We start from the raw sequence: 27,917 nt of genomic DNA, 5'->3' as shown, positions 1-27,917 counted from the left end.
GGCAGCCAAGTGTACTGCACAATGTCTACACATACACAAACAGGCCCAGGGGAGCAGAGAGGTACCAAAATAGGCTTTATTTTACAACATTGTCAAAACTGGAAAAACATTTTCATTTCATATAAATCTTTTTAAAACAGGGAGACAATGTTTAGATTTCACAGATCATACAAAATATTGACAAAAAGAAAAAATTCTGAAAAAAGGAAATTCATACCCTCCTTTTGCAGCGTTATTTGAACCCACCACCAAAGCAAACGCAGAGTGCAGCCAGTAACTTCCAGGTTGCTGGAGGTCAGGTACACAACACAACATCCTACAAACAGTGTCCCACTGCTAGTTGTTCCTTTCTTTGCTAGAGTCTCGGACGAGGCTGTCGCGTACAGCATTGTACATACAAGCACACAGGCTAGTTCAAGTGGAAGTTTATTATTACTGAGACCTTCACTCTGGGTTAGTCCACTGTTATTCATTTAAGGCTTGAATTCTCAATAGTGTGAGTATATTTCCATGTTTCTGCCAAACAGTGCCGAACAAACACTGACACCATAGTAACTAGCACCAATTTGCATCTGGAGTAAGCTCATGCGTCGACATTCATCGCTAAAACAAAACAAAGATTGTTTTTTTTTGTCGTGTAGTGCTGGAGCTCACGCCGTTACACCAAACATGGAACACAAAAATCTAAATACATGTTTTTTTAATTACTATATATAGGAATTGCATGAGTTGCCATTAAAATCATTTCAATTATTTTGTTATGGTTGTAAAAGGTTGCAGTACGTCAATATTTGACTTTCATAAAAATGTAAACAAGCACAGCAGGTAGAGGAGACGCCTACTGTAAACAGAAGTAGCAGTAAAACGGTGACATGCACTAATTAACATGTCACCATAAATATTTGCAGGAGCCAAAATTTGAATGTAGTATAAAGGTGTTTGTTTGTTGACAATGGATTTTCAATCGTAGCTTGTGGTGTTCATTCTCATTTGACTAAATATTCGTACACAACCGTCAACTATGTCTTTCGGAGTATCGCCTTCAAGCAGCTCTTTTACTGAAATAAGATTTCCTGAGAATTTATAGTAAGTCATTTCACAATAAGCAGTAAAAGAAGAGTTAGCTGGCAAAATGCAAACGCTGCTAATCATCAGGATAAAGCCAAAACTAATATCAACATGCACGGCCCCAACGCTCAAAACCGATTAAAAAGGAAGGAAGGATTTAGTGACTTTACTTGACAAGGAAGACGACACGCAACCTCTCTCTGTAATGTCTCCGTAATTCAACGCGTTCACACAGTGCAGTAACTTTGAACACTCAATCCTCTTGAATTAATTTTTAATTGCAGGAAAATCAAATTTGATTGGAGCAGCAGATCTTTTTTTTTCTTCTCAGTTTGCTTCACAGTAAATCTCAGTGCAGTGACATCAGTCTTTCTGCATTCTTAAATCACTATAACTGACCTAACACCACTGTGTTATCCACTTACCCAAGACCACATCATGAACCATCCTCCCACGTTAAAAAGAAAATATCAACAAACTACAACTAAACTCAGGCTCAGGTGAAAAGTTAACAAAGTTAGGCCACTTGTTTGTAGAACACTCTTAAAAGCTTGTTAGATCTTGCACATGTGTTATATTACTTATTAGGAAACCTAGGTGGGTCAAAATAGCGAACATCCTGCATTTAATTAGTGTCACCTGACAGATTCCAGTTGAAATAAAACAAAAATTAATTGAAAAGTAAAAATCAAGATTGTTTTCATCACAAACCACCCCCCACCCCCTTGCATACAAAAGCAAAGTTCAACACCACACAGATTGCAAGCACATGTTAATTTGGGGCAACATGGTGTCACCTTCCCAGGCAGGAGCATTAATTATGCTTTTCATTTTTAATTATGGCATCATTCTCATTGCTAAAACATCTTTTATCAAAGAGTGGAAGGTGGAGGGAAAAAAAACAAAAAAAACAACTTTCCCTTTAACGTTGCCGTTTCTACCGCTCACTTTCACCTTACATTCTCTCTCTCCCCCCGCCCCTCTCTCTCTACCATTTACATTTAAGACTTGTGGTGTTTTGCTCACCAATCCAAAAAAGCCAAAGAGGATCAAAGCCATCCCACCCATCACCTTCAGTTCAGTGCTCTCCACCCCACAGACAAGACAAGACCTCATCAGGCTCTCCTGTCCTGTGTAGAGGAACGGCTGTGGAGTCACTGGCCAGCTAATTTCTCTTTAACGGGCCTGGTTCAGTGTTGGACTGAGACTTAGGCGGACTGTTGGTTCCTTCTACAAACATGTTAGGGATGTCTTGGCCAAAGTAGATCTTACTGTTAGCTGCTATGGCCTGGTACTTCATCAGCTCCAGATACTCTGGGGTTAACTTCATCTGTAAAGATTTAAGACATACACAAGAGTATGTGAGGATTAAATTTATATTGTTGCGTGATAGTGTGTTTGTGTCGGAATTTTTTTATTTTTTTTATTTACCATGTTTGCTTCAGCAGACTTGGCAGCAGTGTAAAACTCGGCGTCAGCCTTAGCCCTTTCCCTGGCCAAGAAAGCAGCATCTGAGACAAAGAGACAGTCAGTAAAGTGAAGCTACAATTGTAGTTACCACCGTCTTTGACACAGTATGTAAACATTAGTGGGGAAACAATATATGCCCCCAGTTCCCACCGAGCTTGTTGGTATTGAACTGTTTCCAGTTGACCTTACATCTCTCACTCACACACACACACACACACACACACACACACACACACACACACACACACACACACACACACACACACACACACACACACACACACACACACACACACACACACACACACACACACACACACACACACACACACACACACACACACACACACACACACACACACACACAGCTAGTTTTTGTCAAACAACACTGCGAGTTATCTTATCATCCATCAACTTTAAAATATTCAGTGTATTTCAGACGGACTAAAATGTTCATGTATTTTAAATGTCAGATTTTAGTAGAACTAACAGTGATTTAGGAATGTTTTCTGAGTTGTCAGCTTCTCACATGTGAATGTTTTCTGGTTTCTTTGCTCCATATAAAGAAATAAATCATTAAAACTGAATAATTGTGGTTTGTGGACAAAACAAGACATTTGAGAACGTCATCATTTCCAGATTTGGGTCATTTGCAGCGTGTGTGTGTGTCTCTCTCACACACATCACTTCACTCTCCTGTCATTCCCCTACTGTCTTACAACCACAACAAGCAGTGTGGCTTACACACAACATCCAATGCTGTGTGACCAGGTTAAAAGAAGTTCAAGAGGAAAGGCAACGTTAAAATGTAGGTCATTGGCAACAGCAGGAATAGCATTAGATTTATTGGTGGAGACATTAACAACATGTTTGAAATTTGGTACAGCATGTAATGAGGGAATAAACAAATATTGATATATTTTACTGTTATTAGGGTTATTTAGTTCAGGAGCCTCATTGTACAGAACACCAATGTCTGTACCCTGTGACTCAAAAATGGACAAAGCAGACTTTCAGCGGAGCTTGTGTCCTATCCAAGGAAGCCAAGCTGCATCTCCGCTCCCCCGTAATTCAATCTATGCTCAAAATGCAAGCTGCATATCGTTATGCCTATATAAATAGTACCGCTTAAAATCCAGCAGAGGGCGCATGTAAGGTTTCCTACCATATCATATGATAATGTCAACTGCAAGAGCAGCAGCAACAAGCCCACAGTTCATGAGGAAGACTCCTCTATCTCCTCTCACTGTAGATACACTATATTAGACAAAAGTATTCAGACGCCTGACCATTACATCAACAGGGACTGTGTATTAATATGGAGTTGGTCCCCAATAGCTTCCACACTTCTTGGAAGACCTTAAGTGTTTCTATTTCTATATTATTTTTTTTCATGTTGTCAGGCACTGATGTTGGACGAGAAGGCCTGACTCGCCATCTCTGTTCCATTTTATTCCAAAGTTGCTCGACGGGGTTGAGGACTGGTGTGTGCCAGTCAAGTTCTTCAACACCAAACTCGTCAAACCACGTCTTTAGAGTCCTTGCTTTGTGCACTGGGGCACAGTCATGTTGGAATAGAAAAGTGCTTTCCTCAAACTGTTGCATAGCATTGTCCAAAATGTCTTGGTATGCTCTATGCTGAAGCATTCAGATTGTCCTTCATTGGAGACAAGAGGCTTCATCCAAATACTTTTGTCCACACCTAATAACCACCTATAATCTAATTATCTGTAAATTGGCCAGTGGAAATAGAGCTAGACAAATGTGAGACCAGTTTGCCAGAAGTCATAACATAAAATAACAGACACAATCTTGTCACATCAGAAAACATAAGATTTAAATTAAATAAACTAACCCTCTATTTGAGAGATCCTCTTCTCCGTCTCTTTCTCCATCACCTTCTGCTGGAACTGGATCTCTGCTACCTGGGCCAATTTCTGAGCCTCTGTAAGAGAGAAAAGCTGTGAGCTTTAACACATGTAAAGGAGGTGGAGGTCAACAGAAAGGTTACACACCAGTGCCAGACAGAAAGAAACTGCTCATTTTTGGCTCACGTAAATAAAAACATAGCACACTGAATTAGGTGTAAGAAGACCACAAATTTACCAATAATGGCCTTTTTCCTTTCTGTCTCCGCTTCCTTTTCCACCACCCTCTGAGTCTGAGTTGTTATTAACAGACGAGTCTTTTCTGCTTCCCTGCACACATACAAACAAATTGAATAATTACAAATATTTTCTTTGTGAGTGGGTAACAGGGGAAATTCAAAACTGTGTTAGTAAGTGCAGATTTACAAACTCACATGAGTTCAAAGTTCCTCCTGATAGACTCTGGGATCTTTGGCTTGGTAACACGGACTGCCTTTATTACGATGTAGAAACAGAGTAGAGAAAAGAAGAAAAAAAAACAAGATGGGTCTTTTCTCACAATCTGTCTATCAAACAATTTCACAGGGAGGAGAGAAGTTAGAACACAGACTGTGATGATACATTTTAAAGAAAGTACAATATAGTTATGTTGAGGTCTAAAGTAAAACTTTGACAGCCACTCCATAACAAACACAACACACAAATCTTTACAGCCTTTTTAAAACACTGAAGTTTAATTTGTAACCATTTACTGGGGCCAGGTCATCAAGGGAGTTTTGCGTCATATTTTGTAAGAAAATAAGGATTAATTTCAAACTACTGTCAAAGATTCAGTTATTAAGAGAAAATTCTGAGAATCTGCATAGTTAATCTAGACGGCATACAGTTGTCTTGATGTTGATCAATCTGTTTTTACAATGACTGACTTGCACCACAAGTGAACATTGAGTTTTAAAGATGCCATTTCCCCAGAGACTGCAATAGTTTACCTCAGGGCAAAATTCTAAATATACAATAACAATAAATTCTGAAAATGTACACAGGAAAATGGTAAATGTTTTGATACACATTGAAGAGCAAGATCTTACAACGGTATGATTACAGCATCATTTACATCTTGAACATTTCCATGTGCTGTATAAACGGAAAACAAGAAAGTGCTTTGAATATTTTACACCGGATGTGTGACCTTCACACAAACATCAGTGTATCATTATCTGACATCAGGATGATTACCGTAAACATAGTCATTTTTGGTCATATCACTTAGCCTTCTGGGTTTCTTGCAGCCATGCGTGAGCCACATTCTAGCTCTGCTGTCCCATGCAACTTCAAACTCCTGTTAGTACTCCCCTCTAGTTTTGTGTTCAAGTTACCTGTATTGTAAGTCCAGGTGCCATTGCGTTAAGATCTTTCTGTAATGCAGTCTTCAGGTTCTCATCTATAATGTCTGCAAGACAAACAAAAACAGCAGCTGTTTGTAAAAAAGCCAGTCTGTGTATCACATTTCAGGTAATGTCAGTAATGAGCACACACAGAAACAGCTCTCTGTGAACACAAAAGTGCACTCACCAAAAAGCTCAATGTAGACCTCCTGTAGTGTGTGCACGCTGCAGAACTGGTTGAGCTCGTGGTGAATCTTGTTGAAAATTAGTGTTTTATCATAATCAGCAGTGTAGTTCCTCACGGTGTCCACCACTGCACAACAGACAAATATAACATTGTAAGGCCACAAACAGCTGTTTATGAGTCAACCACATGAGGAACCTCTGCAATGAGGGAAGTAAGAACAATCTGTACCTGCTGTAGGGACCAGCATGTTGACGACTTCTATTCTATCAAAATAGATCATTACCCCGCCGCTGTGAAAGGAAAACAAAATATCTGTTAAATACATAATCAATTGACTATTGCAGCTACATTGCTGAACTCAGTTTTACCTTGTTCCACAAGGCACATTCTTTATCTCATCAGTTTGGAGGGTAGTCTGAAAGAAATATTTAAATGTGAATGTTCAATCTTTTAATTGAAAACAAGTTGTTTGACATTATAGTCTTCATTCAATCAGCCAATTCATTCTAGTAAACTTAAATCATCTCCATCCTTTTCATCACAACTGAGCTCTGGATGATGTTAAATTTAGGTTACATTATTAAACCTCAATGTTCATGTTCTATATATCCATACACAGGTCTTAGCTACTTCAACAAGTGTCTTTGGTTGTAAATCTGTCTGAAAACTCAGAATAAAATGCAATAGGAAACAAAATGTATTTAAGTTGCATTCAGCGTATTTAACAGCGCAACAAATGGTGCCACAGCAGTGCAGCCACAGTTGAGTGGCAAATGTTTGCATGTGAAAGCTGATTTATTTATAGAAGATCTCATTTTGGTTTTCATGTGTAGCACAGTACAGTTAACTTGTACTTTCCACATAACTCTGCTATGCATCAGAAATCTCTTGTACAACTGTCTGGTTTTTTTGTGACAGGTGCAGTGGAGCAGTCATGACCATTAAAGAAAAAAAAAAAACAGTCTACACTTGCTTAATTAATAACATTTACTGTTTGATTTTGATTGAAATGTATGTGTGTACTTGTTTCTTCTTCTTCTTCAAACTCTGCTAAAAAGCCAGGCTAAGTTTACCTGCACAGATCTGAAGGTGGTAATGAAAGGCATCATAATGTGATATCCAGGACCGTTGGGACCAGTCAACAAAGCCCCACCTCTGAAACAAAAATAAATTAATTAAATCCGACTTCAACTTCAAAACTGGAATATTTTATAATTGTATTTCAAGAAGGACAGGACTTCATTCAGTGGCAATATGGATTTTATTGAAATATACTACATTAAAGCACCTGGTCCTGCTATTAATTCAACCTCATGAACATGTCAAGTCACTAACATCTCCATACCCAGGCTGAATTTACATGCAATATTATCCAAACATGGATCTCCATCCATCCATCCAACATCTATCACTTTATCCTCCACATGAGGGTCAGGGGGGCCACTGGTGCCAATCCCACCTGACTGACAGGTCACCAGTCCATCACAGGGCCAACATATAGAGAGGAACAATCATGTAATAACACACAATTGGCCTAATTCCCAAATCTGCAAGTTTTTGGACTGTGGGAGGAAACCGGAGAACCCAAGAGAAAACCCACGCACATACGGAAAAGAACATGCAAATTCCATGCAGAATGGCCCTTATTACGCCTCATACAAATAATAATATGCCATCCCGTTCAAAGAATTTATATGGGTTAATTCCATTCCAGTCATGGGTCAGACAATGTTACGATACCTGTAGTACACAGCAAGGTGTCCTTCCTCTATCTTGTGAATGGAGGAGTGCAACAGGATGGCCATCACTCCTGCTATAGCTGCAAATACTGCCCCTACATGCGGCATCGTCATCCTCACTAGCGCTCACCTGCACACACAGAATGAAAAAAAATGCACACACAGTACCATTACACATTAAGAGGCAGACCTTTTCTGTAATTGTCAGCAGCAGTAAACACAGTTGATTAGTAGTTAATTGCGTACACAGAGCTAATATTAATTCTGTCTACTAATAGATTGAACCTTCATGAACGTTTAGAGAATAACTACATGGTACAGAACTATTTTGAAATGAGTCTCATGAGGAACACTGTCTGTCCATGCAGTCACACAGGACTGTGAGACTGCATGTCCGCCAAGGAATGTATTCCAAATATGGGGAATAATCTTTTTTTTTGTATTATTAATTTTCTTCTTTAGTTGGGTCTCCCATGCATTTTCTCTGCTATCCCAAATCAAAACATTGCATCTATCATATTCTGGTTCCTGAGTCCCTCTTCAAACAGGCAGCTTGCTGAACTGTCTGTCCAATTTAGAAATGAATGCAACTTGAGGCAAACATCAAGTGAAAGTGGGCAAATGGTCATGATCTCTTGTTTATTATCTATCAGACTACTTAACTTCAAATCAGGTTAACTCTGTCATTTACTCTTCTCTTGCACACTTTGCACAGTGACTATTCTTTACATTACTGCTGTGTTTTAATAGTGTTTTCTATTTTAACGGTTTTTAAAATCAGGTCGTGCATACATACATTTTAATGTAATCTTTAAATGGTGTGTGTTTCAAGGCAGGCGCAATACTAAATAATTGTATTTTTTTCATCAAACCCTAATCCTGCAACTGTAGTAGCACTTTTGGCAAAGTATAGATTTCCCTGGAGACAATATAAATTATAGTGTACATTATTTAATTATAGGCGATAGTATACTCACTTCATTACAGATGTCACAAATGTCAACTTAACCTAACCCACCGTCATTCATGGTGGAGAGCCACATAAAAAATAAGTTTTAATTATAGTTTTATATATATATATATATATATATATATATATATATATATATATATATATATATATATATATATATATTATACCCAAATGACTACTTCAGTGTACAATATGCTCCATATTGTAGTGACTCAATAGGAACATTTAGCCTAACGCTAACGCTACTAGCTTGTAAAATACTGCATTCACAGAGACAACTTGCGATTCACTGCACACAATGCAACGCGTTGGCTCCGTTGACAACCAACAATAAATATAACATTTGTAGTGAATCCAACAAAGCGACACGGGCGGACATACTATTCGGTTAGTGTCATTAGAGTTAGCCAGTAGCCGGGGTTAGCATGCTGCCACCAGCTAGCTCTGTGATTATCGGGTGGTTCGGATTGTTTTAGCGTCATGCTAACGTTAGCTCGTTACGCTGCCGCCGCAGAGACACCGGTAGATTCACTCACCTTGCGCCACTCGCTCTGATACAACAAAGCTCAATGTGCGATCGTTGGTTTTGAAAGGTAAATAAATTGACCACAGAGTCGGGCACTAACGCCCCTTTTCTCTCAGCTATAAATCACTCACCTTCCTCCGCCTCCTACAGCTTTCACTCTCGGTTGCTACTTGTTACATGATGCTGCCTTCACGGACACTCGGAAAATACACAACTTTTCAGCACCATCAGATAAAAATAAAAATGGATTTATATAATTTGCTAGCTAATGTCATAAAAACACAGCAGCTGCGTAGCGCAACAAAGGACACTTTATAGGAAAGAGGATTAGGGCCACATATGAGTTCTTTTTGGAAAATTCTAAAATAAAAAGACTAATCTCAGAAGACATTTGGCCCTAATGCTCTGGCCCCTAATGAACATTATATTTACACAATGTAATCATATTTTTCCAATAGATTATGTATTAAAAATGCACAAATCATCTCTAAAATGTCACCATTAACACCTCAAATGAAAGGTGTCCCTTTAGTCCCATGGTTCTCAAACTGTGGTACATGTTCTTGGAGGAAAATCAGAAATACTGGGATTTTCACGTGTGTAAAATAATTCTAATAACAATTAAATAATAATTAGAGTTGCCTTGTCTTTCGCTCATTTCGCTATACAAGTGTCATGTGATGATAGAGCAAATTATCTTATTGGGAATAAATCTGCTTCCTGTGAAGTCGACTTTGCTCGACCCATTTACACTACTGTATTTTAGCGTTGACTAGAATGTCATAGAACATGATAGAATCAAATTGGTAAAAGCATCCATTTGTTTCATAAATCAATTTACTTATTTATTTCAGAGGCACATTACGAATTTGCCTACTCCAAAAAGAACACGTAGTCTATAGATTTGGATGTCGTATAATACAGTATCTATTTCAAATTCTTTCACAAGGCAAAAAATAAACCCACGCCAAAGTCCCACAGTCTTTCTGAGACCATGACTTTGAACTTCACTCTCTCTCTCTCTCTGTCATATAAAATTTATGCATGTCACTCTGTGCTGCATTTTTGCAGTTTGGATTTCAGCAGCTCCCAAGAGAAGTTTGAACCCAGGGTTTTTATAAACAAGCTATTTCCTGTGTGAGTGTGCAGACAGTTTTCTGGTTCAGGGTTTTTAACACTGAGAAAATCCCTTCAAACTGCTTAAACAAAGACAAAACATGACATATGTGGAACATACATTTATAAAATGTACTCACAATCCATCATTCATAGTTTATAGCAGCAATGTTTTTACTTCAACATATATTCAAAGTACAATAAATATGTTTTGGTGACAGCTCAACATTTTACATTTTTTAAATTCAATAATTAACATTTTAGTTGGAAAAATAGCTTATCACATCATGCTGCTTCATACATCACTCTCTTACAGCACCTTGTGGATGTAAATGACACAGTTTCTAACAACAAAGCTTTCAGATAGTGTAACTAAAAGGCACCTGTTCTCAATATATCACTTATAAATCATTTGATCGACAGCTTCTAAGGTTGAGCTTTCACAACACTGTACTGAGTCCAACTCCAGTCCTCCTCCTGGAGAGAGAGAAAGAGAATACACATATGAAATAATTTTACATGGATATTATCATTAACAGTTTACTATGTAACGCATATTATTCGCCAACTAACATCTCACCCAGAGTGACATCTCAAAATCAATCAAGATCAAGTGTAATCTTACACAGACAGACATACACTGTGTTCATATGTGTGCAGTCCATACCATGACACTGTGCTCCATCTCCTGGGTGGCATCCTGCAGCAGAGACGTCAGCTGACTCAGATATCGCTGATTCTCATCCAGTAACTGATGAACAGAGTCACTGAAAAAAAAGAGAAGAGAAACTACTATAAACTATACAATATTTCTTTGTGTGACACATTACAAAGCACAGTCAAGTGAACGCAGTGACCTCTTGTGGTACATAGAAGCAGTCACGGTCACTGTGTATAGCTCTTACCCGTCAGTGGTTTGTTGCACAATTGGCTGGGCCTAAAAAATACACATTTAAAGACAAAACCACACAATGTATTAGCTAAAGTGTTTTTGACTCATATGTTTAATACTGTACTGCAGATCATCAAGCTCTTAAAATTGAGAGCAACAGCTAAGAATCCTTTTTGTCGTATCGTGTCTTATGTACTCACACAGGCAATCTTGAGGAGATACCAGAATTCTCTCTGCCTCTTCATCTGCATCTGCATCACTGCCGCCTCTGCAGTTTTTATGTTCTCTACCGCCCTCTCCAACTTAGGGAACAAATCAACGATGCGCTGCTTGCATACCAGAATTGTACTACAGGGAAAAAAAGAGTTGGTGGGAAATCACATGAATAACACAAAGAGAGGTCTGTAAAATTTAGTTTGCAGTGTTGGACATGTATTTGCTGTCATGTGTCTGAACTGTCTGAACTAGTGGACACATTACCTCAGATGTGTGTACAGGTCTTTCAGTACTCTGTCCTGGTTCTGAACTGTTTGGAGAATGGTCTTCACCATGTCTGAGCTGTCACTGTAGCCGTGTGGAGGGTCGGGACCTAGGAAAAACACAATCCCTTCAACATTCGCCTTCTACCCTTTTGTCAACGCTATGTATGGTGGCCTTTGTGGACCAGAAAGGATGATGTATGTCCTTGTTTGTGCAGTAAGCTTCTGCTACAAAACCTGAAACGCACATTCTGTCTAGTTAATCTGTTTGGGCTGCTGCAGAAACACTGCAGAACAAGATGACGGCCTCCTCAAAACAAGGCCTGTTCTTAAGGCTTATTCTAAGGCGATAAAAACCAAATTATTATACACTATACAAAAATAATTATGAGTAGTATAGTAAACCATCCTAAATGTAACACACTGGACTTTTAATTTTTACAAAGACGTGCCTACGTTTATATATCATAATTAATACTAACTTTTGCATTTAGCTTTCAGTTGCTTGTAGAGGTCAATGGCCCTGTCCTCTCTGAAAAAAAGACAGTTAACTTGTACATATCATTTTTTTGTTATTATTATTATTATTATTGTTATCATTTAAATATAAAAAAGACACTGACAGTTGTTCCATTACATCCCCTGGCCTCCGAGCAAACGCACTCCTCTGCAACTCCACGATCTCAGAATGCAGAGACACAATCTCTTCATCAAGATACCCCACATCTGCAACCTGTGACAGAAAACACCACTGAGCATGAAGTGCTTTCTAAACTTTGCGCAAAAGTAAAATAAAGTTGACAACAATCCCACCTTTGTAAACTTGTCAGCCTTCTCTTCGTTTTCCTGCCATGTTTTCAACATTTTTTCTGAAGCTTCATGTGAAAACAACAACAACAGTTTAAGGCTTCAGTGGTGACTTTAAATAACAGTACATATCACAGAGACAGTTTCACGTTGACTCACAGATGCCTGTGTGTCGCTGCTTGGTGTATTGCTCAAGGTCGTGCTGGATGCTGGTCTTGAAGAAAGCCAGTTTGGCTCGGAGCTGCTGTGACTGGGAGAAGAGCAGGTTCTTGTAACGTGTTAGGTTGGTGTTGTAACGCAGCAGACTCAGCCTGTACAGACACAAACACAATGTCAGCATGATTCAGATACGACCGTATGTATACACTATGCGTTTATGCACTTACATGGCAGCTTTCTGACCCTGGTACAGACGTATGTAGTCCTCTTTCAGGCCGCAGATGTAGCTGACTGCTTCCCCCCAAACTTTTCTCAGAGCAGAGAGTGGGAGCTGTGTCTTGGTCTCCCTGACTGAGAAAACACATAAAAAAGACATAAAACCCTCACTTTATGAATTTGCTGTGACTTAAAACCACCTATTTTTACTTGCTCAATTGTCAGTCACAATCTGTAGCTTTTAAAGACCAGAAAAAGACTCAAGTTAAAGCTTTGGTTTTCACCTATAAAGTTGACACTGTCCGGCAGAGGTCGAGCAGTCAGCGGCCCAGAGTACTTGGTCAAGCTCTTATCAAAGAGGAAAACAATAACACAGTCCCAACCACGCTGAAATGAGAACACAAATCATCAACTGTTTGAACAGAACAACACAGGCTTTACGGCAAGCGCCCATGGTTTGTCTGACTTCTCATTGCACTAAAAAAACAGAACTATCCCTTTGATGAAAACAACAACTAATGCACATTTACATCAAAGACTGCAACAGAATCTAAGTCAGCCGCCCGAGTTAACGCTGGTTTCTCATACCAATCCATCTGGCAGACAATGTGCGGGCGGTCTGCGTGGGTCGAGGGAGATTCCCGAATCCAGCAGCAGCTCCTGACTCAGCGGAGAAATGTGGGTCTGAGTCTGCGTCTCCAGGCGAAGCTGCAGGGAGTGTAAACTCTCCTCGGTTTCCAAAACCAAAGAGTGCAACTGAGCAGATGTCATGTCCAAAACATGAATCACCTAGAGAGATAAATGTGCCAAGTGTGAAGTTTGCTCTGCTTACTGCCCTCTTTTTTAGCAGCATGTGCTAAACAATAAAAACACTGAGGAAAATCATACTGACTCTCATGCTGAGAATATTCTGAAGAGTGGTGTAGCAGTATGGCTGCTTTCTGTCAGGATCCAGCCCTCCGCCACGTGTTGCAGGGTCCCACAGTAACAACATCTGTAGTAGAGACTCAACTGGCTCCAACAGTGGTCTTTCAACAAACACAACAAAACACAAAGGTTAAGATAAAACAAGGAGTGCTGGTAGGTATGAAAAAAAGTGTCTGTATGGCTTTACCTGCTGAGATTGTTGGGATAAGGGAGATGTGTGGAGAACCGGACTTCTCCATTCATGTCCTCGACTGCCATGATGTCCTTTGGACCTTTATTCTTGACTTTACTTGTCCTACAAAAGCAAGCAAATAGTAAAGAAAATTAAATGATCTATTTGAAAAATCGCACACAAAAAAACACACATTTAACACAGAATTATTATTATTGAAAGTTATTAAAAATGTTGGCTCACCACTGGACAGGTTGCATGTGGTGTAAAAAAGGACGAAAGCCACAAGTGCATTCAAAAATCACTGTCCCAAAGCTCCAGTAGTCCACAGTTACAGTGTAGGGTTTACTCTCAAACAGCTCTGGAGCCTGGCACACACATAGAAACTAATATGTAAATATTAAAAAAAAGAAACGTCTTGAAGAACAATGAGTTGATTCAGGGCTGCAACTAATGTTGATTATTTTCTTGATTAGCCCTCAAAGATATTCAGTTTTTCTGCCAAACCAGAGTACATTCATGCATGCAAGAGGCTGAAAAAACACAGAACTTTTTCACCATATCTGACAGAACAGATAAAATGATGATCAAAAAAGTAATAATAAGTTGTTGCTGTCATTAATGATGAAAGACTTACCAGATACTGGAGAGTTCCAACAAAGGATGTGCAGAGACTCCCCTGATCCAGGTCTTTTGCATAACCTAGATCTATGATTTTATGGACCAGCTGGAGGCAAACACACAGTTTTATCACAATATTATACAAAAACTGTATAATATACTACATGATACTGCAGATGACACCAGCATACATGTACACAAATGACGTGTTTCCACCGAGAGGAACAGTTTGGTTCTGTATGTATTTTGTGTGGGTTTCCTGGAGGAATAGTAGCAAAATAACCATCCCAGACTGTTGCATTTTCCAGTACCCTTCCCTTGGGGTACCAGAGTAATAGTACAGTACAGTGCGGGTGGAGTTACACGGCTAAAGAATTGAGTTCACCTTCCCATCGATCTCCTGAAGTACAATGTTCTCAGGCTTTAGGTCTCTGTGAATGATCTTGTTTTCGTGGAGATACTGGATACCAGAACCTGCAATTCCACATGCATTATGCATTTAAATGTGATAACAGTGGATATTTGTTAAAAAAAATAAAGTAACAGTTTATCAAAATATTACCAATGTCACCGAGAAGAGAGAGGATCTCACTCTCCTTTAGGCCACAACAGTTCTCCGGTTTATTCAACACCTGAGTGAAGAGGTCAATTGGTTTTCTGTTAAATGGAGACAATAAATTGGTAAGGATTTTACAGTTGACCAGTTTGATACCTTGCGTAGGTCTCCTCTAGAGCAGTACTCCATGGCCAACAGAGGTAGGTCATTTAAAGCAATGGAGCTCAACTCTTCAGGTACTTCTCTGGCCTGAACAACATTCACATGGTTCAGTCTGTACATGGAAGAGAGAAAAACAAGTAGCTTTAGTGGAAGATGTACAGTTTTTATGGACTAAGATGATGTTCACTCACTTCTTCATAATCTGGATCTCTCTGCTCCAACGGTCTTTATTCTTGGAGTTTAGCTCCAGGCGGCAAAGTTTCACGGCGATCTTGTCTCCCAACTCCTGCAACCACACACAAACAAAGTCAGAGACAGATTTGATTCTGGAGTTTATGTTCTCCTCGGTGTACAGGTGACAGATCTTACAAGGTGCTGGTACAGGTAGACGTGCCCAAAGCCTCCCATTCCAAGTCTCTCCTTCATCTCCCATGCTGAGCCACAGAGCTGGTTCTGTCGGAGTGCAGCCCGCTCCATAGTGTGAGGTGTACTAGAGCCGCTGGGCAACAGACGTGGTCTGTAAAGATTTCAGCAAAAAAAAAAAAAAATAATAATAATAATAATAATAATAAATAAATAAATATATAACCAAAGTAAATCTTTGTAAAATATCACGCTGCTTACAAACTTTTGGACTTTACTGAGTGAGGTCAATACATCAGCAGAAAAAAAAATTGTTATTGTGAACACTTCAGTGAAACAAACACAGCATGATAGCGCTGAACTGTTAATTGTTTTCAAATTAAAATCTAAATTTCGACCAGCACATTTAGAAAATCACTTATTTTCCACTGAACTGTCTGTCAGCATCAACAGATCGCCACTAAATCCCACACAAGTAGAACTGAAAGGCATGAGGAATGCACTTCATTATGTCCTTTTATTTTAATTGTTGCTTTGACGTGACATTATTTTATTTATTCTGTTACTACCCTTGTTCAATATCCTTTGATATTTTGTAAAACACTGCTTTTGTGCTTAATTGTTTATTTGACCCATCATGAACTTCAACATAGAGTGTGTGTGTGTGTGTGTGCGTTATAAATGCTCATATGACATGTGTGTTATTTAATCAGCCAATACTTTATCATTGAGGGCAGCAGCATACCTGCTGGTGTTGGAGGTGAAGCAGATGAGCCTCAGTGTGGGCTACAACAATCTTTCAAAACATATAAACTTTGTTCTCTTCTTTGTGATGTGTTCAATATAAATGCTGTATCACTTTGCAAGTCACTTTCTTATAACATATGTTTTGTAAATGTGTAAACACAACACCCAGTTATAGCCATTCACAATTACTTTGATTAACACCATGAGCACCCACAATAGTTATTCACAGGTAACAGGAACACAACATTTTTAGTTTTTCAGTGTTATGTTTTCTTTAGTGTTGTGTCACATGATCTGGGCCTTGTATGTTTTAGGAGTTTGGGAAACTCTTATGTATGTGATGTGCAGTTTAACCATAACAAACTACATTCCAGTATTAAAATGAATAGACATTGATAAGGATATAAGTATTAAGGCTTAGTAATTTAAAACAATGTATTCCTTCACTAAGGTTGCATATATGTACATACAGTATGTATTATGTTCTTTATCAGAGTAAAGACTCCAGTCCGACTAAATGTACACATGCAGGAGTAATTGGACTATGAAGCAGCTCGATTTTAGTCAGACTAACGTGTTGACATGACATTAAGGGATAAGAAATACTGTATTAGTCTGACTAAATATATTTAACATGCATGTAAACGCACTGAGTGACTCCTCAGTTCCACTGTGACCACATAACCGGGTATATACAGTAGAACAGCATATATCTGAATTTCCTCCCAAGTATCACTTGAAGAAGTTCGTGTACCACTGGTGGAATATGTACCACATTTTGAGAACCAAGGATCTGGACAGTGAGTGTTAGGTTCACGGACGCCAGGAAACACAAACACGACAGGACTTTATGAAAATAAAAGCAGTTTTTACTCTACAAAGACGATGAGATATGAACTCACCTGCCGGCGGCAGCAGACACTGATCTTTAGCTGTCAGAACATTGTCGCTTCAGGAGGAGGTACTTTTACAAACGTGTTGTTTACAGTTCGGTTTGTCGTACAAACTTTAAGACAAATTTAATTTAAAACTTAAGCCCCTCACAATCCTTTTAAACGCGGATTTAAGGGTGAGGTTAGCGTCGTGTTTTTGTTGTCGTCAAGTAGGCATAGCCGAGCCGAAAGTCTGCGAATAGCGAAAGTAAACCGAGAGCCGTTGTTGTTGCTGCGCATGCGCGTATATCCTCCCCTGTGTGTTTGTGTGTCTCCACAGGACTACTCCCTCTGTCGGGGTTTTCCCACAGACACACGTTTAGAGTCTCTTTCAAACACACAACACTCCTTTTTGTTTTTACCTCTTCAGAGAACCCCAACCACCAGGAGCAAGGAGAGATTTCTTTTAAACAAGACAATGTCTTAATTTGTTCACTAGATGGCGCCATATGCACAGCCTCCCACTGGAATTGCTGTAAGTAGTATAAGGCAGTGACTCCCTTACTTAGAAGGAATCAGTGGTGTATCAAGTACCTAAAAGGGATACTGTGGAGTAAAAGTACAAGTATCTTACCAGAAAATGACTTTGGTAGAAGTTAAAGGCCCTTTTAAAAAATAAAAAATATATTACTTAAGTAAAAGTCTTACAGTATATGACATTAACTGTACTTAAGTATCAAAGGTCATTTTCATTCTGGGTATCATTCCTTCCTATTTGTCTTTTAACAAGGAAACATGGAAGTCACAATCTCCGATCTATGAATGCTCTGCAATTTCTCGTCCCCAAAAATATTTTGGTGGAATCGTTGCAGTCTACCTTGTCTGTGTGCAAGTGTTTCATGTAAGCATGTTTTATCTGTTGTTAATGTACTGTAATTATGTTGCCTGCTTGGCCAGGTCTCCCTTTTAAAGGAGATAAAATAAACAACCACAGAATAAACAAACACATTGATTGACAATAGATGTGCAGTTAACAAGTTTGACTAAGTCACAGTTTCTTCATCTGGTGGTTATGAAGGCAAGCGTAATGTTCGATGTTACTGAGTTTGAGACCGAGGAGTGATTCACATGGTTTCTTGTCCATTTCACTGATAAAGGTTTGAACACACAATTAAAATGAAATGAGATAGGTGTTAAGATGATAATCTCAGAAAATATTAGAGGTTAACTGATAACTTGTTTTTTCCTTCCTCAATTCGCCGAACTGCTGTCAGTGTGGTTTCTTAGACCAAACTCCCACATTTTGCAGACATTTAATAATGTTTATGGTCACACATTTATAATGGTTGTTGCTATGATAGCAGTGTTGTACTTAAGTACAAAATTCACTTATCTGTACTTTACTTTGCTGTTGTTTTTACATTGTTTTTTTTTGGTTTTTTTTTTTACCAACTTCATTCCACTACATTTCCTAAATAATTTGTGTACTTTTACTCCCCTGCATTTCCTCTAACTATAACTATCTTTGTTACTCGTTACTACCAAATACAATCAGAAGAAGAAGAGTTGGTAATGGTCTGTATTTATATCGAGCTTTTCTAGTCTTGATGAGATGCTTTACACTACAGTTTTACCATTCACCCATTCCAACATGGGGTTAAGTGTCCTGCTCAAGGACACATATAGACTAACAGAGCCAGGAATTGAACCTACAACCTTCCAGTTGAAAGACAACTCACCCTACCACTGAGATACCATGGCTCAATGCTAACTCCTCACTTTACTTTTATTTTTAAACACAAGTTCATTTTATATCAGAAAATTACTTTTGGTACTTAAGTACAGTAAATGTCGTATACTTTAAGACTTTTACTTAAGTAATATTATAAATAGTGACGCCATTTTCTGGTAAGATACTTGTACTTTTACCCAAGTATCCCTTTTAGGTACTTTATACAACACTGTTGCTATGAGAGTTGTTATTTTGTATGTGTTTCTGCGGTATTAGATGGACATATAGATATATACATATAGAAACTACAAAACTGAGAGGTGTGAATACTGCATCATCATCTTCTCTCACCCTACAAGGCAGCTGTGGAAGAAAGAGGTCAGTTTTGAATCTGCAGGACATTACCTTTAATGTAATGTAATGTAATGTTATGTTACATTACTGCAGAATAACTGGTGTCTAGACTGAATTGGACTCCAGACAAAATGTCAAAATCCATCCCTCCAGGTTGCACATTTCAACCACAAATGTCCTGGGTTTTCCCTGAATCTGGTCACTTCTGTGAAACATTGCATCACTTAAACACCTGAGCCAGATATCAAGGTGTTGTTGCAAGTTAAAAACAGGAAACGTGAGTAAGTCAAAGCGTCACTGTTATTGATGAAGTAAAGTTTGCAGGGAGAAGCTCTGAAGGGAGAAATCGCCATTTAGGATTTTTTAGAGTTTTTAAATGGAGCTGTGACACAGTCAACAATAATCCAGTAAAAACACAACTCTTCCCTTCCCCCATAGTTCTCAGGAATACATTGAAGTGATGCACTTGTCCGCACGTAATAACACGTAGATGATTAAAAGGGGATGTACAAGCCGATACTGACACAATGTCTAGTTATATCATGCACTTTAGGGAGAATGTCATATTAATAGAAATACAATTTGATGTCATTTATTAAAGGGGAAAATACACAAAAGTGAATAAATAAATAAATAGTAGATAAGAATATTAAATATTGCCTCTTATTGCTTCTTCTTCTTCTTCTTCTCACTTCGATGATTAATATGAACAAGACAACATTTCTAAACAGCAGCTCTTACATAACGAAGTGAATCAGGTGGAAATTATGCAAATGACAAATTAATTGTGTACAATTAAAAAAAAATGCTAAACACAAATTATATACAAAATTATAGCCATACAATAATGATACAGTAAAAAAACAATAATTATACTGTATCAGTTATCAATGCTGTATATTTATGACTACTTTTTTTGTTTAGGTTAAAAAAAAAAGCTATGCACAAAAACGTTGGTAAAAAAATATCACCAAGTTTGGATGTATTTTGAAAAAAGTGTATTGTTGTGGTTTAAGGGGGGGCGGATAAGTGTGAATGTGTCATAGAACATGACAACATCTTCAGTCTAAAAAGAACTGATGTGGGTGTCAGTGATGCTTTCACAGCAACGATAGACCCCTCCCACATGGAGCCCATGTGCTTTTAAAAAGGAAGGAGGATCAGCCCTGCAGCAGCAGAAGCGCCTACAGTGTGAGTCCACTTCCTACCTTAAGTTAAGTTAAGACAGGTGCATGTGAGAAGACACAGAGGGGGGACGATTGTCAACTGCAGCCGGACAGACTATCAAAGAACTAAAAGGTAAAAGAAATATGCAACAAAGCTTTTCTAGACAATATGATATTGTTGGTTTACCTTAGAGATCATTACCATTGTTCAGCTCTGAGACTAATGCTTTTATTTATGTACGTTCATCTTCTATAACCCTGTTATGATCAAAGTTATTGTGAGAGAGAATGAAGGGACTCTTTTGACTTGTAATATGTGGCATAATTGTGTGCAGTAATCAGCTACTCCAATTTGATATTGCACTTGTTGTACAGATAGGATTGTGTTTACGGTACAGAGTGCACACAGTGAGCGTCCTCTATCTGCAACTCTCACAATAACTAAAATAAAAGTCTTTTTTTCCCCCTCTGCAATAAATATATACGTGCAATCAAGGAAGACAAAGAAACTGCATGTCTCTTGTGTCTGTCCTGTCATATGCACATGATAAACGCCATATAAGGGCAGAGGAGCTGAAAATCGTGTCATAGTGTCATTGTTGTGATGTTTGGTTTCTGTCTTTTTTCAGTCTTTTTCACAGATAAAAATACCACCGATAAGGGGAAGCAAAACCAGAAGTGAAGATGAACCTGTTCGTCATCGTCGCCGTCCTTACAGCAGTCTGTCTTAACGTGGTGAGTAACAGTGGGAGGAAGTGACTTCTTACATTTTCAACAAGGTTCACATGTTTTTTGTTTTTTTTTAAATTATTATTCATCCTTGTGACTGAGCTTCATCTCGTTTCTCCTTTTTAGGCTTTTTCCAGAAGATCTTTACGAAAACATAGGAACTATTCTGGAGGTATAAGCCCACTGTCCAGGTGACAGATAACATTTATCATTTTTAACCACCAGATGCATTCACTGTTCTTTTCTTTCTTCACATTGTGCTCTCAAGAGATGTGTCAGGCTGGAGATGGCAGCACGTACAAAGGATATGTGTCCAAGTCGGCATACGGCCACAGGTGTCTCAGATGGAGTTTTTTGGAAAACCCTTTCAAGGGTGTTGGCCATCATAAATACTGCAGGTACGCTATACTTCAGTCTGGGATATAGATCATGAATGTTCAACCAGGTGGCACATGTTTAATGTCATTTCCACTCAAACTCCAGGAATCCTGACCAGAGCTTGATGCCGTGGTGCTACGTCCAAAGAAGAAGAAAGATTGTGAGGGAACACTGCAGGATTCCCAAATGTAAGTGAGAGACTGGGAGTTGATAAATCATTATTTTTACGTGCGACAATGAGCCTTTTGAAACCTGTAGACAGATATGACAATGTGAAATTTAAATGGACTGGCATTAGCAAGAGAAGTGGCAGGTAAAGCAGGGGCGTCAAAGTCAAATGTCTACTCTGTATTAACTTGCTATAAAAGCATATTTATATGATGGAAAATACATCTATTCATATCAAAAACAGATGAATAAATATAAAGTTAAGTGAATAATGAACGTGGACAACTGTAATTCATTTGTGGAGGGCCAAATGTGGCCCGTGAGCCATGAGTTTGACACCTCTACACTACGGCATAGGTCTCAAACTCGCCGCCCGCAGGCCATGTGTGTCCCTCCAAGCGAATTCAAGTAATAACGAATCATTTATGTGTGTTAATTTTGCATCGTGAATACGTTTTTATTGTGATGGAATTGTTTTATAGTTTTAAGCTCGCATCACCTTCACTTTGAAACCCCCTGCAGTTGAGTTTTTGCGCTGACAGACCTGAGTACTGTCACTATTGAGTAGAAATGAGACCTAAATAACCTGTAAGTGTCCACTTCTCTGATAGTTGTTGGGATAGAGTTCCCTTCAAGTGCTGCTCTAAGAAAAAGCAGACCCTGCTAAAATAACATTTGCTTCCTCTGGTGGTACTAAAATCAGAAATACTGTTATATACTACTGTATATACTGTACCATTGAAATATTGTTTTATTGCTTCTTCACAGGTTTCACACCAACACCTTCACCAGCTGTTGATACAGGTACTTTGATCAGTATCATGATGTGCTTTTCTCTGTTGCATCAGCAGCAGCAGCAGCAGCAGCACTCACTCACTCACTCACTCACTGGCCCTGTGTTTTCTCCACAGAGGTGACATGCGGTGAGAGGTCCGAGCGGAGGATGAATAAAGTGGTTGGCGGTTCTTTCACACCTATAGACTCACACCCATGGGTGGCTGCTATCTATAACTGTAAGCCATTCCGCTGTGGCGGCTCTCTCATCGCACCATGCTGGGTTCTCACGGCTGCACATTGCTTTGAAAATGGGTGAGGAAAAAAATCACACGCACAAGACGTTTTTTTTGCAATTTTAAAGTGAGTTCAGGTCAGTTCAGAGCTTTACTGTCCCCCTGGGTGGAGTTGTTCTGCAGTTGGCAGTAGAAAAACTGTAAAAACTATGAAACACACAACAAACAAGATACAATATAGCAATCAAAAGGCGACTTGAAAGAATCCCAACCAAAGTTCAAGATCAATAAGTGCAATAGGAGTAATGTGAGGAAGAAATGTGCAAATAATAGTGTTGCTTGCAAACAGAAGTTCTTGCTCTGCCGAGCTTGTATCTCCATTCAGAAAAGTTCATCCAGAAGTGGCCTTTTGCAAAGTTCGTCTGTCATAGGTTTGTGTGAATGACAGCCGTTGTGCTCCGGTTGTTTTGGAAATTGAAAATCTTGGCGAGATTATTATTGTTTTGTACAGAGAGACATGGTCACAAAGAGATTAAAGAGAAGGCCTAAATGTACAGACGTCTTTCAATCTGAGCACAAAACACAGTCTCTGTTACCCCAGATATTTAGGGAAAGTCCCCTTGTACATGTAAGACTCAACCATCTCCACAGCTGTACCCATGGATGGACATGCCACTAGTTTTCTGAATGTTCAGCTTGATAAAAATGACGTGTTGAATGTTTATGCACTTCAGCAACGCCACCAATACCAGTCACTTGTCTGTGTACCTGGGGAAGACTGCCATCAATGAGACAGACTCTAAGAGGGAGCAAAGCTTCACTGTGGAAAAGCTCATCATCCACCAGAGATTTAACGCGGACACCTTTGACAATGACATAGGTGAGTGCAGACGTCACAAATATGAGTGGGGGAACATGTATGTGTTCCGTGTGTGTGTGCGGGATTCAAATATGTTCCTCTTTATGTCGCAGCGCTGCTGAAAATCCAAGGCAGCAATGGACGATGTGCCGTGAAGTCGGCATCTGCAAGAACAGTGTGTCTGCCTCCGTCTCACACGCAGCTTCCTGCAGGATTCCAGTGCAGCGTCGCAGGGTTTGGGAGGGAGAGATACTGTAAATACTGATTAACCTCTAACCTTCACACTCGTTTAGTACAGAGCGATGAGCTGTATCACGGATGCTTACACCTGACATTGTGTCCTCTGCAGCTGCGTGGTCTAACTCACAGTACCTGAAGAAGGCCGAGGTGAATCTGCTCTCCCAGACCGACTGCACAAGTAAATCATACTACGGAGATTACATCACCAAGAATATGATCTGTGCTGGAAGCCCGGACTGGAGCGCTGATGCCTGCAAGGTGAGCAAATAAACTATTCTATTATAATACACAGTGAAACCTTTTGAAAGACAGAGAAGAAATGCACAGAGAACATTTAAATTAACTTAACATAACTTTTGACTTAACCTGTAACATTAGTGTGGTCACTCATTTGTACAGAAAACTATGTTTTAACAGTTTTTTCATGTTGACATTTTAACATTATTAATGTTAATTCGTCAGATGCATGACGTATTGTTGTTACCTCATCATACAGCAGACTTTGTAATCTTTGTTTCAATGTGTTTTAAGTGGAAAAGTATAATTTTACAGCAGAGTTCATTGTAAAAGTTTTGTATTTTTATTGTACGACAGAGCTGATTTGCTCTTATTCATTGTAAAAGTTTGTTTTTAATTATAAAGCAATCGAGGCAATCTAGTTGTCACCCAGAAATATTTGATAATTATACAATGGAAAAAGATTTAGTTTCAGTCACCTTTGTTCAAAGTGCTCTGGAGATCTGACTGATAAAATACAGCCAAACCTAAAGTTATTGAGACACACCTTTCAATTCTGCACATTATTTAGCTATTGGTCATGTCTTCTTCTTCATCCAGGGCGACTCTGGCGGTCCGTTGGTGTGTGAGGTGTCTGGCCGGATGTTTCTGTTTGGGGTGGTGAGCTGGGGGGAAAACTGCGCCATGAAAAACAAACCGGGTGTTTACACTCAAGTCACCAACTACAACAAGTGGATCGCGGCAAATACAGAGCTCTCCGACTACACTCAGGGAAAAATGTATCCCCAAAAATGAAGCTGTGACAGAATTTGCACATGAGGAAACGCTTTGGCAGCACTTAGGACTCTGTATTCTTGATTCTCTGTATGGAAGCATATCGTCGCAGCTAATGGATACTGCTATTAATATATATTAAGCTGGTTTTGTACTAGAAATTTTATTTCTGTTACTGTGTAAATATATTTTGTTACTTACTTTGAATTTTCATACTAAGACTTACTTTTTAAGAAGCTATTGATATACAGATTATTTATCATTTCATTCTTTTCATATGCATTCCATTTTGTACACGGGTGTCCCCTGTGGTTGAATGTCCTTTTATAATAAATAAAGCCTTTATATTATATGTTCATTGTGTGCATTCATTCCCATCTGTGAGTGTATTTGCATCACATGCAAACACTGAACACCTGCTTGCTTTTTGCCTTTACCTTTAGTATGCAATTTTTGAATGTTGACTTCCTCAGACAGAAAAATATGAAAACATTTGAAAAAGCTCTGTCTGGTCTGCTGGAATGACTAATGCCTTTAATGCAGAAATTAAACAATCCAAACAGCTGATTGTGGTGGACAGATAACACAGAGAATTTGGTGTCATTTCACAGGAGGGCATCGTTGTTGGAAAGTAATTAAGGTTAGCTCATGACTTCAGACTCAACTTAGACTTGAGTAAAATGACTTGAAATGACTTGACTTACGGAATATTTACATTTTCTCAAATATTGAAGGGTTAACATTGCAATTAGTTTTAAAAAAACAAACAAACACAGGAAACATTGGGTGTCTGCTTTTGCGGCCTTGCTTGCAAACCTGGCAACCGTGCAACATCAACACCACTTGAAATTTCATTCACACTTCAAATCCCACAAAGGAAGATAAGACAGGAAGTCACGTGGCTGCTATTTTAATCTAAAGCTAATGAACGTCTAATGAAAAGTTGGTTATGATTATGTGCGAAATGTGCCGTTTGTTTTTAGCCTAATATTTGAAATGCATTTCCATGGTTTAATGGAGGCCTAATGTCAGTATTCTTATATATATATATATATTGGAGTATTTATTTTGATATGTGTGAGTAATACAGTGTTTCTGTTACAGATACAACTCTAGCAGTTCAAAATGGTCTCTTTTTAACATATTTAAATGTGAAATATCTGTGAAATCATCTTCTTTATTCATACACAGCTTGACTTAAAGACTTGATTTAAAACAGGGACTCGACTTGACTTGCCCGATTCTTGCACAAATAACTGCTTGAGACTTGAAGACTTGAGACTTACATATGTGAGACTTACGCCCATCTCTGCTGATTTCTCCATGTAAGTCAGGGCCTCGGACACCACTGCCCCACCCATACGAAGAAACACGTCGAGTCAGCCCAAATTATTGCAACTGTAACAGAGAGAGGAGGTCCGTGAATTTGGCAGTGAGAGGATGAATGTGCAGTTTGTTGTGCTATAACGACCAAAATCCAGCTGGTCGCCGCGTCATCATTGAAAGCACACTTTGTGGAGCCTCTCTGAGCAATCTGCTGCGTTGCTTTCCATCAAAGGCTGTTTGGACAAGTCCACATATACAGATAGTTCACAGCACGGCTACTGGAGCCAATCCGAGTCTGTCCTCACTCCCTCTCAATTATTCACAGACACCAGTTTACTTTATTGCCTCTCTCCATCCATATATGGGTTTGAGATGCTGAGAGTATGACTCCTGCTCCTCTTTAAGGACAATTCCTGAGAGGAGAGGAGAGGAGAGAAGAGGAGAGGAGAGTCAGGGTCTAACAGAGTCTAACTAGGTAGACCCAACTGTCCAGTATCTTTGTTCTGTTGTCCACACCCACACACACACACACACGCAGACACACACTCAGGTTGGGGTGGGGGTACTATACTGAAGGCTCTTTGGCCGACACAGGGTCTCAATGGTATAAATACCACTGTTTCTTGCTGCCAGTGTCTCTGGTTTCCCCAACACAGATTCAAACCTGAGAGGCAGGGACAACCCTAACAACCACACACAGACACACACACACACACACACACACACACACACACACACCACAGCTGAGTATAAATCTGACTCTTTCTCATTACAGCAACGAAATTATTTCCCTTTTTCAATACAAGCACAATTTCAAGTGCAACCTGCCAGGTGGGATTTAATCCAGCGGGGCAGCTTTTCTATTCTTCAATGATTCTCAAAGTCACAGATAGACGCTGGAGAAACAGTGTGTGTGTGTGTGTGAGAGAGAATCAGCAGTGCAGTATCTTTTGAGACTCCTTCTCTGAGCAGCAGCCTGCAGGAGCAAGCTGAATCCATGGTCTTTATTTAGAACTGGACATTGAGGCCCGGAGACATGAACTCCTGACCCACCTTTTAATGAACATAGATCGTATGTCAGATGCAGGTTTGGAGCGTCATCAAAATGAGCCCACACCACCAGTTTTCTTCCACATTGTAGGCACTGCGTGGGGCAGGACACTCTTATCTCCTGTGTCACCTGTGGTTTCACATGTATATGAGGATGACCTATGACCTTAGAAAGGCGACAGGCAGCAGGTTTACAACCTTCCTCTGCTCAGACATTACACCTTACTCCTCCTTTTCTAATACCTGTATTCTCATATCTTGTATTTCCCATTTACGTGATAGTTCAGGTTTAAATTATGATGGTTATGATACATTATAGTATGCTGATATGCTGACTATGTGCCAAGAACAGGCCTGAGACATGGACGCTCACTCTCAGTGATAAACAAAAAACTTATAGCTAATAAAATAAACCCCTGTTTAGGTCTACAGTATCTTAAGAATACTTTTTGCTTGATCAGAGCACAGACTCTGTCTGACACAGTCACTGAACTGAAATACAGCTGAATCAGAATTATTTTTTGTCAGAATCCTGATTTTAATCTCAGAATTTTAGAATTCTGACTTTTTTCCCCTCAGAATTCCAGAA

The 27,917-nt window shown here is 39.1% G+C and overlaps 3 protein-coding genes across 4 annotated transcripts; 1 reads left to right on the top strand and 2 right to left on the bottom strand.

The window, feature by feature from the left end:
* Nucleotides 1–62: 62 nt before the first annotated feature.
* On the bottom strand, nucleotides 63–9,479 carry erlin1 (ER lipid raft associated 1). 2 transcript variants are annotated; one of them, XM_058652130.1, is made up of 12 exons: nucleotides 9,348–9,479; nucleotides 7,719–7,847; nucleotides 7,052–7,133; nucleotides 6,347–6,393; nucleotides 6,207–6,268; nucleotides 5,979–6,104; nucleotides 5,783–5,856; nucleotides 4,841–4,899; nucleotides 4,645–4,736; nucleotides 4,394–4,483; nucleotides 2,500–2,579; nucleotides 63–2,398 (listed from the first exon to the last, which is right to left on the bottom strand). In XM_058652130.1, the coding sequence occupies exons 2-12, from the start codon at nucleotides 7,829–7,831 to the stop codon at nucleotides 2,234–2,236; spliced, it is 990 nt and encodes a 329-aa protein (XP_058508113.1). In that variant the 5' UTR covers nucleotides 7,832–7,847; nucleotides 9,348–9,479; the 3' UTR covers nucleotides 63–2,233. The 2 variants fall into 2 exon arrangements, with proteins under 2 accessions (XP_058508113.1, XP_058508114.1); XM_058652131.1 differs by having other exon boundaries at nucleotides 9,227–9,352.
* Nucleotides 9,480–10,439: 960 nt separating this feature from the next.
* LOC131474418 (inhibitor of nuclear factor kappa-B kinase subunit alpha-like) lies at nucleotides 10,440–17,565 on the bottom strand. The gene is made up of 22 exons (XM_058652261.1): nucleotides 17,336–17,565; nucleotides 15,693–15,840; nucleotides 15,515–15,609; nucleotides 15,318–15,435; nucleotides 15,168–15,237; nucleotides 14,991–15,079; nucleotides 14,622–14,711; nucleotides 14,228–14,352; nucleotides 14,000–14,107; nucleotides 13,778–13,913; nucleotides 13,474–13,674; nucleotides 13,170–13,272; nucleotides 12,897–13,020; nucleotides 12,670–12,821; nucleotides 12,517–12,578; nucleotides 12,327–12,436; nucleotides 12,186–12,235; nucleotides 11,705–11,813; nucleotides 11,425–11,572; nucleotides 11,238–11,269; nucleotides 11,000–11,099; nucleotides 10,440–10,809 (listed from the first exon to the last, which is right to left on the bottom strand). The coding sequence occupies exons 2-22, from the start codon at nucleotides 15,798–15,800 to the stop codon at nucleotides 10,759–10,761; spliced, it is 2,181 nt and encodes a 726-aa protein (XP_058508244.1). The 5' UTR covers nucleotides 15,801–15,840; nucleotides 17,336–17,565; the 3' UTR covers nucleotides 10,440–10,758.
* Nucleotides 17,566–17,661: 96 nt separating this feature from the next.
* Nucleotides 17,662–25,274, top strand: LOC131474420 (tissue-type plasminogen activator-like). Its single transcript, XM_058652262.1, has 12 exons — nucleotides 17,662–17,840; nucleotides 20,543–20,690; nucleotides 21,187–21,292; nucleotides 21,413–21,458; nucleotides 21,555–21,684; nucleotides 21,770–21,852; nucleotides 22,601–22,636; nucleotides 22,744–22,921; nucleotides 23,577–23,722; nucleotides 23,815–23,955; nucleotides 24,051–24,199; nucleotides 24,779–25,274. Exons 3-12 carry the CDS (start codon nucleotides 21,242–21,244, stop codon nucleotides 24,971–24,973), a joined length of 1,155 nt encoding a protein of 384 aa, XP_058508245.1. The 5' UTR covers nucleotides 17,662–17,840; nucleotides 20,543–20,690; nucleotides 21,187–21,241; the 3' UTR covers nucleotides 24,974–25,274.
* The last annotated feature ends 2,643 nt before the right edge of the window (nucleotides 25,275–27,917 follow it).

The sequence above is a fragment of the Solea solea genome, chromosome 15 (assembly GCF_958295425.1).
Source record: "Solea solea chromosome 15, fSolSol10.1, whole genome shotgun sequence".
In the NCBI taxonomy this organism is placed as follows: domain Eukaryota; kingdom Metazoa; phylum Chordata; class Actinopteri; order Pleuronectiformes; family Soleidae; genus Solea; species Solea solea.
Note: the sequence above shows the minus strand (reverse complement) of the source record. Positions and strands in the feature narration are given on the sequence as shown.

What these genes read in the sequence shown, in the direction of transcription:
- erlin1 (XM_058652130.1), bottom strand. Translation starts at nt 7,831, where the DNA reads ATGACGATGCCGCATGTAGGGGCAGTATTTGCAGCTATAGCAGGAGTG. An exon ending in CATGCTGGTCCCTACAGCAG is followed by an intron (nt 6,105 to 6,206) that starts GTACAGATTGTT and finishes TCTGTTGTGCAG; the next exon opens with TGGTGGACACCGTGAGGAAC. An exon ending in AAGGAAAAAGGCCATTATTG is followed by an intron (nt 4,484 to 4,644) that starts GTAAATTTGTGG and finishes TCTCTCTTACAG; the next exon opens with AGGCTCAGAAATTGGCCCAG.
- LOC131474418 (XM_058652261.1), bottom strand. Translation starts at nt 15,800, where the DNA reads ATGGAGCGGGCTGCACTCCGACAGAACCAGCTCTGTGGCTCAGCATGG. An exon ending in CTCTCTTCTCGGTGACATTG is followed by an intron (nt 15,080 to 15,167) that starts GTAATATTTTGA and finishes GTGGAATTGCAG; the next exon opens with GTTCTGGTATCCAGTATCTC. An exon ending in CACATGCAACCTGTCCAGTG is followed by an intron (nt 14,108 to 14,227) that starts GTGAGCCAACAT and finishes TTGCTTTTGTAG; the next exon opens with GACAAGTAAAGTCAAGAATA.
- LOC131474420 (XM_058652262.1), top strand. Translation starts at nt 21,242, where the DNA reads ATGAACCTGTTCGTCATCGTCGCCGTCCTTACAGCAGTCTGTCTTAAC. An exon ending in CACCTTTGACAATGACATAG is followed by an intron (nt 23,723 to 23,814) that starts GTGAGTGCAGAC and finishes TTTATGTCGCAG; the next exon opens with CGCTGCTGAAAATCCAAGGC. An exon ending in GTTTGGGAGGGAGAGATACT is followed by an intron (nt 23,956 to 24,050) that starts GTAAATACTGAT and finishes TGTCCTCTGCAG; the next exon opens with CTGCGTGGTCTAACTCACAG.